The 18,190-nt window shown below is 35.3% G+C and overlaps 1 protein-coding gene across 2 annotated transcripts in view; it reads left to right on the forward strand.

Annotated features, from left to right (window-relative positions):
- The window catches only part of LOC122816525 (E3 ubiquitin-protein ligase RNF31-like), a 1,306,074-nt gene that overhangs the window by 1,070,057 nt on the left and 217,827 nt on the right, over nt 1-18,190 (forward strand). For both annotated transcript variants that reach the window (XM_044089364.1, XM_044089365.1), the window contains exons 4-6: nt 7,009-7,098; nt 7,448-7,562; nt 10,420-10,538. In XM_044089364.1, coding sequence (XP_043945299.1) covers nt 7,009-7,098; nt 7,448-7,562; nt 10,420-10,538 — 324 coding nt within the window. The remainder of the gene's footprint in view (nt 1-7,008; nt 7,099-7,447; nt 7,563-10,419; nt 10,539-18,190) is intronic.

Raw genomic sequence — 18,190 nt, forward strand, 5'->3', positions numbered from 1 at the left:
ATGTCTTCTATGGGATTTATTTTCACATCATTTTCTATAAATTTTAATATAGGATCTATCACCATGAAAAAGTACTGGAGATAGATGGCAATCTGTCTAACCCCTGTGGTTTTTCACAAATGTAGAAGTAAAGTTATTAATCCTAATTTGAAGTGTTATTCTTTGAAATAGTGATTTGGAGTTTGGCATAATGGTTAAGGTGTTCACCTTACAAGTGAAAAGTACAGGGCTTGATTCTCACTAAGGGAAAGGTGACTAGGCTTAAAATGGTCCAAAAGGAGAACTGTCATAGTAGTTACCTATAAATTAAATTCATTGATATAGTTTCTGTTTATTGTATCAAAAACATTATGAGCGTCTGTATTGCAAAACACTTAATCTAGAGTCCTCTTTTTAATTTTCTTGATTATATTTTAATTGAATTGCTTGTAACATATGATTCACCGGATTCCATACATTTGGTCAAATTACACTTAGTCGAAAATGATTCCAGGCATTTCAATTGAATGAAAGCTCACTTGGTCGAAGTTCATTTGGTCGAAAATGGAATATAGCCCCTGCCCTACTGCAGTGCAACCCTGGAGTGAGAATATTAAATAAGGGGGGGGGGCATAGCCCCCCCCCACATTATGCCAATCGTTTTTACTAAAGGTATATATATATATATATATATATATATATATATATATATATATATCAATGCATTTCTAATTGATATAGCTTCTTATAATAGTGAATACATTCAAATTATGTGGGGGGCTATGCCCCACCCCACCCCCATTGTGGGGGGCTGTGCCCCCCACACCCCCCTTATTTAATATTCTCACTCCGGGGTTGCACTGCAGTGGGGCAGGGGCTATATTCCATTTTTGACCAAATGCACTTCGACCAAGTGAGCTTTCAGTCAAGTTTGCTTTCAGTAAAGTGCAATGCCTGGTATTATTTTCGACTAAGTGTAATTCGACCAAATGTATGGAATCCGATTAACCATAGCTATTGATCCCCTGGAAGAAAACTAACTTGTAAGAATGAATTATTTGGGGCACAGATTCCTTTAAATAATTAATTTTTGCTAAGAATTTTAATTAGAATTCACCAGTGATATAAATCTGTAATTTTTATCAAGAGCTGGATGGGTTTTTTTTGTTTTTTTTTTTGTTTTTTTATTTATATATATATAATTAGTGTGTCCAAGAAAGGCTCGATTGAGTATTATAATTTCATACAAACATATCAAATAAGGAAGTAGTCTGCCTCAAATTCTTTATAAAATTCAAACAGAAGACAGTCTTGATCTAATACCTTATTTAATTAAAAGCTCATAAAGCTTTTGATACAATAATTTAATGGAGATTTTGAATTAACTGAACCTTGATTTGAACAGCATGTTCCTAATCCAATTCAAGTTTAACTTAGACAGTTTGATGGGAAACTGGAAATTCATCCCCGGTTTGTCATTTATGTTTCTGATGCAGACAGGTAAACTGTAAATGGTTCATTTCCTAGGCGTGGGTGTCAGAACTCATCCGAGATTTGGGATGCATGGCTAGGCTTAAAAAGGCCCTTGTGTCATTAGCCTAGTAAATGTCTATGAACCTATGAAAAGCATGTGGTATTATTTGAATCCTGCATGTTGACAGAAGTTTTTATTTGAAAAACATAGTTGTACATACCACTAGAATTTTATTTTGTATATGATGTAATGCCTTCTGAAGATTTTATATTATAAATATACAGAGATTGCCAGTTTCTTGTATGCTACATTGACAAATTTCAGCTTTTAGATAAAATATCTGCTCTTTGGATTATATATTTGCCATAATTAATGTTCACCAATGTTTCAATCAATTGCAACTGTGAAATTAATTTTTGATATTGTTGTCTCTGTTTCTGTCTGACTCTTTTTGACATGTCTAATAGTATGTAAAAAATATAAGCATTAAAAGTTTCCCAATTTATTGAGTGGTATTGAGTCTGAATCATTATTAATCCACAAGTCTTGGATATTTTTAATTATTTTACCATTGAATAGTATCAAAATCTAGCAGTTAAATGAAGGAGAGTAATTATATAAATACTGTTGTAGATCTTTCATGTCCAAAAGGTGAGTGATCTCATAATATAAGTGTATACATTTATTTACACAATTTCAACATGTATTCTGAAACAAAAAATAGCCTAATCTGTCTGGCTTCCTAAACTTTAGATCCAAGGTAGATCCAAGTGTGTGTAACCTTTTATAGGAAATTTGTGGATAATCGAAAATCAACTAAATGAAATAAAGATATAAAATCTGTAATTTAGAATCATTTCCCTTATAATTCCTACTAATCGCTACCAAATGTACATAAAAAATGTTAAGATAAGATAATCTCATTGTTTGTTTCGAGCAAACTACCCCTCAAGTCTCATTGAAATGTATCAAATGCCTTGAAAGGTGCATGAGCCTAATATAAATGATGGATTTTGATACTGGATTTTTAATAGAATAACTCTGCTTTGGTTATTCTGGAACTTTTCCGTTACTGTTATTTCTCGGGACTTAATCAAAATTGAGACCCCCTGCTTACTTATTACTGTGAAAATTAAAAAAAAAAATAGTGAAAGCTTTGCGATTAAGTAAAATAGTATGATACAATATTTCATATAAAAAGTTTTAACAACTTATAGTTTCTAATGTGATGATTTAAACCACTATCAATACAGTTTTTAATATTGTACATGACATTTTTAAAAAGTAAGTATATGGGTCTGACAGATGTTTTAAATATCAAAAAATGTAATGCCTGTTATACCTTTACATCAGTTTGAATAACAAAGATTAAAAAAATACAAAATCAATGTTTTGCAGGAGGCGAGCCCCTCTGCACCTCACACCCCCTGTTAATTATATATACCAACTCCAAGATCACATCACAGTAACAAAAGGGCAAATTCAATGATCCTCACTATACCATAATGCACTGAAAAAAGCCAGTGGATACAATCAGCTAACTTTTGATCAGTTCTACCAGCTTTTTTTCCCTCTTGGAAAAGTTATCACATTGATGGGTTGAAGGGAACCCATGTATGTGTGTGTGTGTGTGTGTGTGTGTGTGTGTGTGTGTGTATGTATATATATATATATATATATATATATATATTTGTAGATATGTAGATATATGTATCCCCATAGAAAAAAAAAACAAGAATTCCTGGAGTTTATCAGGTATTTACGAAATCTCTGGCTATGGCAATAACTGTACTGCTGTCAAATCTTTCTACGCTTCTTTTATAGAGGTAAATTTGAGCGGTAAGTCTTTATAAGCCACCACAAATGTCACTGGATAAAGAAATGTAATTGTAATACCTTTTAACCATAAAGTATGCCTCAAGTTAGCAAATGGTTTATTCTTTGCCACTATATCAGATGGAACGTCCTAAAAAACATTTACATTTGCATTTTGACAGATTATATTTCAAAATTTTGTCACTGTGAAAAATATTCTGTCTGTTCAGAGATTATGGAAAATTTTGCAATAATCAGATGATTCACATCTGCCTTCTGGGGTTCCAGTCTATGTGCCACATTTACTTTAATTAATAATCATTAACCTGTATCCATCAGTTCAATACTCTCCCTCCCAATTTTCAGAAAAAAACATTCTGAAAAATTTCTTAGCAAAGTCTGACTCTGTTCTTGCTATCCCTAAATGTGAACAAGTACCTATTCATACCTTACTCAGCCTTTATCACCCTTTTTCACTCACTTCCTTACTTCTTTCAGTTTCTCTCCCCAGCTTTATCTGTAAATATACCATAAGCCTGCATTTCTTCTCACTTCATATTGTAATTCCTGTTTCTATTATAGTAACTTACCTTTAACTTCTCAATAAACTGGATAACATTTCACTAAATATTAATGTTTTATATTATGTCTAATTTGGTATATTAAACTGTAGATGTTTTGTATTATTTTAAAGTGTTTTGTAATACTTTGGAGCTTTTCTCCCTGGGCCTCTGCTGAAAATGGGCTCCTACCCAGTTTGACTTTCCTGGTAATCAGTTGTCAGTAAATAAATAAATAAATATATAAAATTGCTGATGGGCATAAAATGATGTTGTGGATAATCTAAGGCTTCTGGAACACCAACAAATTTTAAAATGTTTCTCGTAACTCAAGAGTAAGAAAATAAACAGCTTTCTTTCAGTTAGGTTACCTCTGATTTGAACTTCCCTGTCTCATCACATCATTTTCTATTTTTTAGCTCAGAGATCCACTTCCACTGAAGTCTTTCTTTGAGAAAAATGTGAAATTTACTTAGTGCAGTGATTTTCTGTAGTCTTTAAATATTTCCATTCATCTGCTAGCTGCTCTTTTACCATATTAACTGAAGAGGCTAAATCATCTATTTTATCAATTAAAATAGCTTTCCAAACAAAGAAACAATACCTGAATCTTGTATAACTGTCCTTTCCTGTAAAGCCTGTGTTTCATCTTCAATGGAGTACTCTTGATTGGGCAACTCCTTTAACAACAATCTCACCTGCTTCTGAGTGTCCATCCTGTTCTGCTAATGACATCTCTCTGGTCATTGAAATAAACCAAATAATCTCTCCTTGGAAACATTCTGCAGGTTTTTTCTGTGCTGAACCACACTCCTGAAAAAGAGTCCAGGGATTGCTCCCTCTGTATCTGATTCATGTGCAGATGCTGAATCCATATTGTTGTCATCATTAGATATATGTATATGTATATATCTATATCTATATATATATATATATTTATTTATATATATATGTAAGTAAGTATAAAATAGTGAGATGCAGCAGCATTTTTCTCATTTCTCCTGTGATTTTTGACTGCTCCTTGTGAGAGAATTATTAATGATTGCACCTGGAGCATATTTCCACTGAGAATTACAGTTGTGTGCTTCCAAACATATAAACTCTTGAAAGCAAAATTTAATTCTCCAACTTTTACAGACAGATTTCTCCACTCAGAAACCATGTGATGTATGTGTTTGTTTCAGGATGGTGAATATACAATGCAGGCACTGAGAATGTTGTCTAAACTCCATGTGATCTTTGTTTAGAGTAAATGATCTAGAAGATAAATGTACCACATGATATGCATCTTCCTGTTCCTAGCTTATTAGCATTTAACATATACTTCATATATGACAATGCCATGTCTTCCTGTAGGCTCAGGTACTGCTCATAAACTGCTTAGTTCATTTGTCATGCAAGAGGGCACCCCTCTTCCAAATGCCTAGCTGTTTAAACAGAGATGAGAAGCATGAGTGGCTGGTCAAGGTTAAGGGGCCAAATTAATCCAAGCCCTGTGCACTAATCTTACTCTAAAATTTGGATTAAGGATCCTAGCATTTAAGCTCAGAGAAGGTGACATTCCATCCTTCCCTTCAAGCACATTCACAAAGTATGTATTTCAAACTCAGCTTTATGATCCATCAAACCAGTTTCAAGCTCTATAAATTTAGGTATACTCCATTTGTCATCTAAAAAGTCTTTGTCCTGCTCATTCTGGTGTGCCCCATCTATCAGTTACTGCTCTGGTCATTTGTACTATGACTGTGTGCTGCACTGCCACCTGTAACCTCATTTATGAGTTACCTCTGTAACTGTTAGTATTGGTACCATTTCCACTATTAACCTTGGGAATGTTCTGCAACAGTATTCTCTGATCAGGAAAATACTGGACCAAACATCAGACATTTGCTGCTTGACAGATTAGTCACATGCTTCTCCACATTTGCTGTGTGACAGACTACTAACATGCTGCTTTGCATTTGCTGTGACAGACTGGTTACATGCTACTCTGCATTTGTTGTGTTCCAGACTGGTGACATGCTGCTCTGCATTCTGTTGTGTAACAGCCTGGTGACATGGTGCTTTGCATTTGTGTGACAGACTGGTGATATGTTACTCTGCATTTATGTGACAGACTGGTGACATGCTGCTCTGCATTTATGTGACAAACTGGTGACATGCTGCTTTGCATTTATGTGACAGACTGGTGACATGCTGCTCTGCATTTGTTATATGACAGACTGATGACAAGCTACTCTGCATTTGTTATGCGACAGACTGGTGACATGCTGCTTTGCATTTATGTGACATACTGGTGACATGCTGCTCTGCATTCTGTTGTGTAACAGCCTGGTGACATGGTGCTTTGCATTTTGTTGTGTAACAGCCTGGTGACATGGTGCTTTGCATTTGTTGTGACAGACTGGTGACATGCTACTCTGCATTTATGTGACAGACTGATGATATGCTACTCTACATTTATGTGACAGACTGGTGACATGCTGCTCTGCATTTGTGACAGACTGGTGACATGCTACTCTGCATTTGTTATGTGACAGACTGGTGACATGCCGCACTGCATTTATTATGTGACAGACTGGTGACATGCTACTCTGCATTTATGTGACAGACTGGTGACATGCTGTTTTGCATTTATGTGACAGACTGATGACATGCTACTCTGCATTTGTTACGTGACAGACTGGTAACATGCTGCTCTGAATTTGTTGTGTAACAGGATGGTGGCATTGCTGTAGGCAGATGGCCAGTGTGATTCACCATCCTTCTGTGCCCAGTTACTACCATAGCCATAGATGAGTTGTGTTACATCAATCAAATCATCACCCAGCATATCTGTTATCACAACTTTTCCAGCATTTTATTGATGTGAATGAAGGTAAAACATGTGGCATCTCACCCCTTGTTTAACTTTATATTTTCACTCCTAACCATCTTCAAGAGTTTTTGTAATGTAGCCTTTACAATTAAATGTAATTAATGGATGATTGTTACAATAGGAGGTAAATGGTTAGCCTCACATATTATTTTGATCATCAAAAGTTATGAACAGCAAAACACCCACCATAGTAAGAAATTCATGACTGCTGACAGTGTCCCTTTGAGGAGCAACTTTTGTGCTTTTACATTTATTATTTTATGAATGCTGTATTTGTAAGTATTCATTTTTTATCTTCCTAGTGTTCTTTTGGACTCCTTCATGAAGCATCAAGGTTACGAATGGACTGCCCATCCTGTGGAAAAAGCACATGCTTCCAGTGCAGGACTCCTGTAAGTTGCAATAACTAGTTAAGATGTTTTCGTTCAGTAGTGTTTTCTTCATTATTGTGTTAGATTCTTCTTCTTTGTTAATGATTACAGGTTCTGTAATGTGTCCCTTAGTGAATGATTACATGTTCTGTAATGTGTCCCTTAGTGAATGATTACATGTTCTGTAATGTGTCCCTTAGTGAATGATTACATGTTCTGTAATGTGTCCCTTAGTGAATGATTACATGTTCTGTAATGTGTCCCTTAGTGAATGATTACATGTTCTGTAATGTGTCCCTTAGTGAATGATTACATGTTCTGTAATGTGTCACTTAGTGAATGATTACATGTTCTGTAATGTGTCCCTTAGTGGGAGAAGCAGCATGAAGGCATCAGCTGTGAACAGTTCAAGACATGGAAACTGCAAAACCATCCAGAGTATCAAGCAAACAGACTGGCTCGTTATCTCAGCATGCACGGGATTGGTAGATACTACTACTTAGGTTTAATAAGTGTAGCATCAAAAGGAAATGTTTGCACTGACAACATATCATTCTTTGTGGTGTATTTGTATAAAATGTGTGAATATTGTATGACATTAGTCCTTTTTATTTTTAATGCATTTTCCTGCTTTCCATCTGGATCTTTTTTATTTTTTATTTTTTTTATTTTATTTTATTTTTTTTTTTTGGAGTATTTTGGAAAGAAGGTTTCATGATTATCTGTGCTATCCAGATGAATGCTGATTTAATAAGCAACCATGTTTAAAATGTGTATGGAACCAGTGGCACTGAATGAAATACAGACATGACGTGAATATCTCAAATAATTTAGCTCCCCCCCCCCCCCCCATACAACTCTCTATGGTACTCCTTGATATTCTTTGTTTGTGACTTCTTGCATCTCCACTAAAATAACTGTTTTATGCTGTTCTTCCTATTTCTGTGGCTACTTTATTCTGCTCTTCCCATTACTGTGGCTACTTTCTGCTGTTCTTCCTATGTCTGTGGCTACTTTATTCTGCTTTTCCCATTTTTGTGGCTACTTTATGCTGTTCTTCCCATTTATGTGGCTACTTTATGCTGTTCTTCCCATTACTGTGGATACTTTCTGCTGTTCTTCCTATTTCTGTGGCTACTTTATTCTGCTATTCCCATTTCTGTGGCTACTTTATGCTATTCTTCCCATTTCTGTGGCTACTGTCTGCTGTTCTTCCCATTTCTGTGGCATGGTCTTTTTGTATCAACATGCTGGAAGTGACTGCATCTGCGTTTTAAGTTAAAGTAGCTTTATTGTTATACTAGGGTCAGAGCTCAAATTCCCATTTGCTTTTAAGATAGAGATCTGTAAATTAGGAATGGTTCTATACATGTGGATACATAGTTAGACACACACACACTTAAAACAAAACCCATAGAACTGATGACACTGGTAGTGACATAATGAATGAATGATACAGGCTGGATTCTCTGCTAGCTGAGGTCATAATAGTTGCAGATGATATAACAGTGACAATGAATAGAAAAGGACCAGCTAGTTTCAGAGGGGTGGTTTTCTGAAACAGTTTAGTTTCAGATTTAGTCCTCCTTTCCAGAAGGCTAGTTTTAACAGCACTTATATCCGTCTGCCCTTCAAACATGGTAAATCATGGCTGACTAGTTCTAAGAATGTGAAGTATTATTGTGGTTGGAATGCATCAGAAGTCTCAGCTTATCATAAGATTAGGGTCATAAGTCTTATGGTAGCTGGAGCCTAACAAGTTTCCTGCTTGAAAGACATCAAACTATCTGGACAGTTTGAAAGCTTGGGCAAGCTAATGAATCTTGGCCTCTCATTTTTGCCTTATTAGTTAAAAAAACTGTGTTACACACAAACTATACATTTCATTCTTATTTTCATATAGCCGTTCTCTGTGCCATACGTTCTAATTTCTTGTATACTGCACTCTGTAGTTTTTTGGTTCTGTGTGGAAGTAGTCAAATTTGTGCTGTGGCTTTTAAGTTGGCTGAATGCTGCATTTAACAAATGTTAAAGGGAATAAGGCAGATTTATCAGCTAAGTGGTTTTGTTTCATTAATTCCAAAACCTGTACCAAACCAGGTTAGGATAAGGGCTAGGTAAGAGGTTAGATTTAGTGTTGTGGTTGTGTATTGGTGCATGTTGTATGCTTTTAAGCCTGTTTTCCTTGGTGGTAATATTACAGAAAAGTTTTTTTCCAATGTAAAGTACAGGGTCTGGGTTGGCAGTTGGGGCAGGGTTAGGATTACCAGATAATAGCAATCTACCTTACTAACACCTTGTTAACTCTAACCCTGCACCTCACCTTAGAAAAACACTTTCCATAACACTATCACTATTTAAACAGATTTGGTCTGATTGAGAATAGGATTTTCCCTTGTAAGATCACAAAAGAAAACGTTTTTGTTTTTGTGATCTTTTTTTTTCAGTAACTCTGTGACTTTTGATATGCAGATATTGGTCAGGACTGACTCAATGTTTTTCCATTTTGTTGAGCTACCTACAACCCAGTTTTTATGCTATGCTCCATACTGTACAGTATAATTCACTATTAAGTTGGAGTCAGATATTTAAGAATAATTCTCAAAAATGTCTTGACTAAAAATTCTTACTGGAGAATTATACAACACAGATAAGCACCAGCTGGAAGAAAAGCCCTGGGCAACTGGAGTAAGTGTACCATTTACTCCTAAATACAACAACCCCAAAATTGCTATATTTAGTTGGGGGTTGTGATAAGAATAGCCCACTGCACTGGGGGCTTGATGACATGTAGCTGACACTTGTACCTTTTAATTCTTTCAGAAATTAAATTTTACAGTTCTATGTTTTTGAAAAAAATACTACTGTTCTAGTGATGCTAGGCCATGTCTAATTGGCATAATTCTGCTCCAACTGTGTTAGCTTTTATATTATTATTATTTTTTTATTATTTTGAAGTAATTGTAGCTGTGTTTTGCTATTTATTATTCATAAATTGGGGACTTGTAGTTGTGGCGGTCTATATTGTAACAGGGAACCCACAGAAACACTGGGCTGAAAGCAGGACTATCCTGTCAGTCTTTGGTCACTACTCAAGTAAAAGTAACCACCTACTACTGCACAAAACAGTCCACCGACTGAACATGTCTTTGTTTTTTCACTATTATTATTGTTTAATCTGCAGACCACTTAAAATTGCCTCTGATTATGTAATTTGTTAACTCTTGCCAGAGTTAAATCCACAGAAAAAATGTTTTTGAATGTATTCCAAAATTGGAAACAGTATGCGTCGTCATAGTTTAATTTTGTATTTTACCTGTGTGTCATTCTTTATTGTTTCAGAATGTCCAAGCTGTGGGTTTCAGTTTGACCTGTCTAAAGGAGGATGTCTCCACTTCATATGTTCACAGTGTCAGCATGAATTCTGTGGTGGATGTAAGAGGCCATTTAAGATGGATTCAGTGAGTGTTTCATAATCCATTTTTTTTTATTCCATTTTATTGAGTACCCAATTACAGCAAATAGCAAAATCAAAGAATTTGGAAATTATTGCAGATGTTAAAAATATGTTTACTTTGAGTAATTATCCTAAAGAAAAAAAAAACATTTACTCAGAAAACAACATGCAGAATTATTTTCCATAATGTTCTCAGATTCAAAAAAGTTCTTAAACTTTATGTTGTGCTTCAAAGTTTTTTGTATATTTCCTAGTATTACTTAAAATGTATTAGCTGTAACAGAAGTTAAAAACAGCCAACATGTAATAATACAGCATTTCAGTAATTCTGATAAGAATTAAAACTAGAGCTTTGTTTTCCTTTTCAGCAAGGTCCTCAAAAATTCTAAATACTCCTTACATCCATGATAACAGTGAGTTGGTAATACAATACTGTGACACTGTAATAATTCAGATGAAAATTCATGTAATTCAGCTTGTGGTTCATCAGAGGCAGATGTCCTTCAGATTTGAGGGGCTTATAGATGCACTGTTGCTGTAGCTGTATCATCTTCTTGTCTGTGCTGAAAGGTACCAGTGTAGCAGTTCTTACAGTGGATAAAGGGTGGAACAGCTCCTATGCCTAAGTTGTTGCTGGGAAATAATGTCACTTCATTCACTTCCATCTTATATATTTATTTTTGTTTTTTGTTTGGGATATTTCCACTAGACCTGAGGGGACCATACATCTGATATTTAAAGGACTTGGGAAATTTGGCTAGGGCATCTAGGACATTTCCCTAGTCTGTCTGTCTCTGGTAGAGGTGATAAATGGTTGTGGAAGGGCTACATGACGGAACCATTGGTAAGTGCAAAAATGCAGGACATGGCAGCCATTTTATTGATGAAGGTGTTTGAGAAGGATTGCATAGTGGTAGTATCTGACCCAATGAGGTTGATTCCAGGTATGATTATGGATAATTGAACATTATTCCTAAAAATGTACATAAAATATATGGAGCAAATCCTATGCTGGGAAAGTTACATGATAATGAAGCAATGACAGTGTCTGTCTGGATGGTATGTGACTACAGGAGGCTGGGAGCTGCATCATGAGGATGTGGAATAGCTACCACACAGGAATGGGACCTGTTTTGACATATGCATCCTGTGCAACTGCTGTACCAATGGACAGACCCAGAGATGTAATGTTTTCTCCCACACCAAAACCTCTGCAAGGACGGCAGGTGCTCAGGCTCAAAAAACAAAATGCAAAAGAAGAAATAGCCAGCACTTTACTGGAGCATGCATATTTTAATGTGTAAAAACACAAGAAACAGACCGGTTTTGGCCCAATGGCCTTTTTCAATGACATTCTGAAGTACTGGTAGGGCCTGACAAAATACTAGACAAAACAGTTCTGTGGTTATTTTTATGTAAAGAAATACAGTTGATAATGTCTGATAGTAGACTACAGCATATGCCTAATGTATGTTTTTGAATACACAAAAGAGTATATTATTTTTTCCAAGCCTACCTTACTGGTGTTACAGATGTGTTGAAAGCGAACATATTAGCTCACAATGCCCACTGGTGAGATATGGTAGACTTGTGGGTGTAGACATGAGGGGACTTTTATTGCTAGTCGGATCTTGTCAGATTCCGCAGGATTAGGTCATAAAATCTACTGGACATCCTAATGAGACTTTAAGGCTATAGAGAGCACTTGCTGTCATAGTGCAAGTGATGGCTACAGAAACCTCAGATGGGAGTCTGGTTGCTGGAATGTCCAGGACCCTCTACACAGATACAAAAGAAACAGGACATAGAGATTGGGAAACACTTCATCTTTTCTAGCGTGAGCATTGCCACATAGACTATTGTTTCTATGGACTCTTAAAATTCTCCAGCTTTTCATGAAACTTTTGCAGAGATATACTTCCACTGGGGAGCAAGATGTGAAAAGAAAGATAAGTAACAGAGCTGCTATGTCTCCATAGCTGTCTGGACACTTGGCATAATTAGTATGGCTATTGCTAAATCTGTAAGGAGGGGACTATGCCTTACGATGCAACTTTTGTTATTTTCAAAAACTGCCACATGATTTAAACATTTCTGAAGTATGTGTTTAGTGGGATTCATAACTGTTTAGGGTGGCTTTTTTATTTGCTGCTCAATGATCCTGAACTGTAGGGAATTGTGTCTTGGTGGAGTGTTTTGTTCCAGGATGCATGGTAGAGGTGGAATTTTGTATATTGTTGAGGTGTATTTAACTTTATTATCAGAGGGAGATAATTGACTTAATTGAAAGCATTTGATTCTTTTTGTATCATTCTTTCTTTGTAATTTTGCTAAGAAGTTACATCTATTACTTCAGGGCTGGAGATGTCAGCAGATATCCTACTAGCATGAGGTATATACTGCCAGTACTGGAAGCTGTTTCATTGTAAACTGGGTTCCATTTGATATGAAGACTACAAGGTACCATGTATACATACGAGAACCATGGGGCTTGTATTAGGTTTTGTTGCTGTTGTTGTTGTTATATTAGGGCTTTTCATGTATAAAACACATATGTTAAGATGTGCCAGTGAGTGACCATAAATTAGTGGGAGAGTTTATGTGTTTATTTCAATCTTTAAGGGAACAGATAATTGGAAATGGAAGAAGGTCCACCAGGTGAAGTCCTGATTGTATTTCTATATTTCAGGGCAATTTGCAGTTGTAGACTAATAAGCTACCATTAAAACTCAAATTTTACAATGAACAGATTGCAAACATGCAGCCGTTATCTAAATATTCCATTTCCATTAAACTTCAACAGCCAAACCCATGCCTCCCAGTATAGGTATTAAAGTAAACCCAAAGGCAGTGTGCCACATAAGGAACAGGTGCTTAAACATTATTGTAACAACTGGCTTCAGTCAGTCTTTACTCACTAAGGGGTACAGTGTTTGCAGGTGCTTCACCTCTAAGATATTACTTACCTGTAAGTGCTGTTTTAGAGACAGGTAGTCATAATACATAGAATATAGGTAAAAGTAATACTAGTTTAACCACACATTATCTCTTTTAGAACTGTGATATTGAATGTACCAAATTTGCAACAGAAGAAATAACTGTCATCTTGGTTGGCACATTAAATATATATGTATCTAAGAGCAAAACTGATTAAAGATGAGGATGAGAAATGGACTGTTTGTAGATGTAAGCCTAGTACTTATTATACAGCAGGAACTTCTCATTGTTACATTTGTTAATGCCTGTTATGTACTTCACAGATAAAGATTTTAGTTGTCTACTGATGTACTATGTTCTTCATCTGTAAATATGTTGTAAGTAATTTCTATGTTAAATTGTTAATCGCTATGTAATCCAATGTAACTACTGTCTGTTTATTTTACTGTGGAGCTTTTCTCCCCCGGGCCTCCGCTGAAAATGGACCCACGTCCAGTCGGACACTCCCGGTCAACAAATTTAAATAAATAAATAAAATAAATGTAAACGAAGTAGGAAACTCATTCATCAAGACACTGCAATAAGAATACTTTAAAATAATTATAGTCCAAAGCCCAGATGTCTGTCATACTTGGTGACTGCAGACACAAGAACTCCATAAAAGGACACATATCCAGTGAAGTAAACATATTGGAAGCTTGAAACAAATTCCAGGTTTCTGTGCAAACCAGGGACATTTGTATTTGAATTTGTAGTGTGTTTACCTGTATAAGGATTGTATTTTTATTCTAATCTTCATATTAATTTTGCACCATAACTGGAAAACCAGAAATGCTATACTTTTTTCTACTTCCTGTTGGTTTTATGCTTATGGAAGGAGTGCATAAGTAAAATATGTGCTGTCTTGAGCTGAAATCTTGTTAGAAAGTAAGTTGTTTCTTAAAGCAAATGTAAAACTGCTCAAGACAATTTATGCAAAGTTAACATTAACAGAATTAACAGAGAATCGAACATTTAATAATCATGAGTATAATATGAATATTAAAACTTGCTAATTCTTAAAGTGAATTCTACTAATAATGTTTCCAATCAGCATCAGCAAATAGTATTCAGAAAGTACTAATACTTATGTGAAACAAGGAGGTGATTCAGATCAACATGTCTGTTATGTGTGAAAATATATTTCAAGATATGTAAAATCTTGCCTTGCTGTATATTGAATGTTAAACTGTTGTTCTCATATGCTGTACTAATACATTGTATATTGTCTTTCTGTCTGGAGCTTTTCTCCTCGGGCCTCCATTGAAAACGGGCTACCTTGGCCCAATGGACTTTCCCGGTTAACGAACTGAAATAAATAAATAAATATAGGTTTGCCTTATAATTCCCGATAAACATTATTGATTTAGTTCTCATTTGTGTATTAAATTCAACCCTGTCGGTACACCTGCTTGTGTATCTCTTAATTTAGTGTACTTCTTTTGTCATCTTGAAGTAAATCTACCTATATCAAGAGACTATTCAGATAGCAAATACATTTTTTTTATGTTATCATAAAGCAAATATATAAGTCTGTACAATTTTTCCTTTCTTGCTTGAAGTAACACTCCTCCATCCATTTCTCTGTGACTGTCTTTTAAAATTGGTGGAACTCTAGTCCATTTTTCTTGTGGGTTACAAAATTTCTTGCGATTAATAAAACTAGAAGCATCTTTAAGGCTGTCAGACACTATAGGTCCGTCTAAAAGGAAGATCTTTAATTTATGTGGAAAAAGAATGTCTTTTTATTTCTAACTTCTTTATAGATTTAGCAAAGGTAAGAAGGATTTTCATTTTTCAATAATACTTGAAGAATAGTTGTCAAAATAAATTGTAGGATTTCCAACTTTGGAAAGAACATTGGACCACACAGTATTTATAATCATTTTTTTTTTGTCAAAGTATAAAATAAATTTGATTATTGTTGATCTCGGTGGTCCATTTAATAGGAGCTTGAATAATGTGTGCTCCTTCAATACCACGTAAGAAACATTCTTGTAGGTTTTAAGTCTTAGGAATTCTAATTGTTAAAAATGACCAAATTTCTACCATTCATACTTTCTGGAGACTAAAACTGAATAAAAAAAAAAAAGAATCCCTACAACCGTAAACACTTGTTCTTCAAACTTCCAACCAAAAGATCAAGTCTGAAAAGAAAAATATGGTCCTGTCAATACTCGACATTATTTTATATCATAAGATGTCTTCCTTTAAAAATACAAATCAATAGTCTTTTCCTGACAAGAACTATATCCAGCAAATTGTACAATCTCTATAACACGAAATAACAATAAAAGCTGGTACAATGGGCTGCAAAGTTGGATTTATACAAGAAAGTAGTACTTTTGTTCAGTAAAATTAAAACCGGTTCCAGCTGTTGTATTTTACTGGCTTTGTGTAAGACATGAACTGGAAAGCAAGAATATGTGAGCTGCTATAGTCACATGCAGATAGCATACCAAATAACACATGCAGGTATGCAAAATAAAGCAGAAATTCCCTCTGTATTATACTTGGCTTTTACTTGTATCAGGTATCACAGAATAGCTCTTTTTGAAAGAATCAAGGCCATGATGCTATATGTTGCTCTCCATAATCAACTGTTTTACAACGTATTTGCATAGTACAACTAAGGGAGATTCCAGATGCTGCATTTTACTTGTTCCTGATCAACAATGAAGTGCAAAGCAAGAATATAGCTCACTCCCCCTTTCTGTTCTCATCTACTTTACTTCACCTGCATAACTCACACTTCCCCCCTCTATCTTCTACTTCACTTCTTGTCATGTAGCTCGTACTTATCTTCAGTGTTACACCCACAGTATATTGCACCCTTTTCCCTCCTATTGTTCTTTATACTTTACCCAAACAGTACCTCCCTTACTCTAACTCCCTCTGACTTAACTTCTTTGCTCTTCACTTAAAATACCCAATTTTTTTATACTCAGTCCACCTTTCTTGAAGTGTAATGTTTATAAGTTGTAACTTCTAAGCCTTATCATTTAGTATGCTACATTTATTTAATTTATTCTAGCCAACTGTTTTATGCTGTATAGTATAGTATATTATTATGTTGTACAATGTGGTGCTTCTGCATTTATATAGACTTCACTGCTTCACTATATTAATTATATATCTTTTTCTGCTTGTGACTGCTTTATATTTAGTGTCACTGTTAATGTAAGCACATTGTATTTGTATTCTGTTTACTGTTACTTATTTGTTAGTAATGCAGGCTGAGCCTGTAACTGATCAGTCTTGGTTAGTGCTCTACCCCAGTAAACAAAATAAAATTCACTTCAATTAAAAAATATGAGCATCTACCCCTGCATGCACACAAAGCACCAAATGTTATTTGCAGTTATGTAAAATACACTAAAACATTCTTACATATCTTTGTCTATTGCTTCTCATCGTCTGACATAGCAGATCAGTGCTTATAAAACAACGGAGACCATGAGTCTGTATGTTACTTCCCTATGATCTTTTTCACAAGTACATTTGCATGATAAAACAATGGAGACCATGAGTCTGTATGTTACTTCCCTATGATCTTTTTCACAAGTACATTTGCATGATACAGACTCATGGTCTCCATTGTTTTATGTTACTTCCCTATGATCTTTTTCACAAGTACATTTGCATGATAAAACAATGGAGACCATGAGTCTGTATGTTACTTCCCTATGATCTTTTTCACAAGTACATTTGCATGATAAAACAATGGAGACCATGAGTCTGTATGTTATTTCCCTATGATCTTTTTCACAAGTACATTTGCATGATTAAACAATGGAGACCATGAGTCTTTATGTTACTTCCCTATGATCTTTTTCACAAGTACATTTGCATGATAAAACAATGGAGACCATGAGTCTGTATGTTATTTCCCTATGATCTTTTTCACAAGTACATTTGCATGATGAAATTAATGCAGCCTTCATATGTTTTATCTTACTTGCTCTGTTGCTGTACTTTATTTTGCTGACTGATTAAAGGATTGCTTAGTTGAATGGCTATAGCATTCAGTCATGCAAAGACCAGCATTAGAAAACATTCAAGATGTTTCACACTGCTGTATCCTTCTATAAAAGCATTGCAAGAATGATATTTACAATCAGGTAAAATAAAATGTGCCTACAGCTGGCTTAAAAACAGCTCACTATTGAACTTTAGACAGTACTGTCTGTAAAACATTTCAGACTGTAGTGCTATACATTGCTACCCCCATGGCCATCTTTTCCCTTAACCATATTAGTCTGACAAAATTCATACAATCTCAATAAACTAAGGTGCCCCACAGTACTATAACATCCATGTGCTAACAGTACACAAATATTTTAGCCATGTAAACTAAAGAAAAATATTCCACTTGGCTATACTAGGCTATTATTTCTCACTACTGAGTATCAGCCAGATGTTCTTCATTCCACATTGCTGCAGTCCTAACTATTGGGGTAGTCCGCTGTCCCGTTGGCCCGAATACCAAAGTATATGGCTGACGTCGGTCACGGCGCATTAGACTGACGTCAGTACGTCAGGGTACTAATGCGCATGACCGACGTCATATCCTCAGTCTTTTTTGCCGCATGGTCCGATGCAGAAGCAATTTTGCGAGTGCAGGTTGGCGTTCTGAAAGTTTCTGAAGTCAGAGTTTCAGACCGAATCAAAGTTGGCTAA

Source organism: Protopterus annectens, chromosome 12.part0 (genome assembly GCF_019279795.1).
Source record: "Protopterus annectens isolate FY-2018-M chromosome 12.part0, PAN1.0, whole genome shotgun sequence".
NCBI classification, from domain to species: Eukaryota; Metazoa; Chordata; order Ceratodontiformes; family Protopteridae; genus Protopterus; species Protopterus annectens.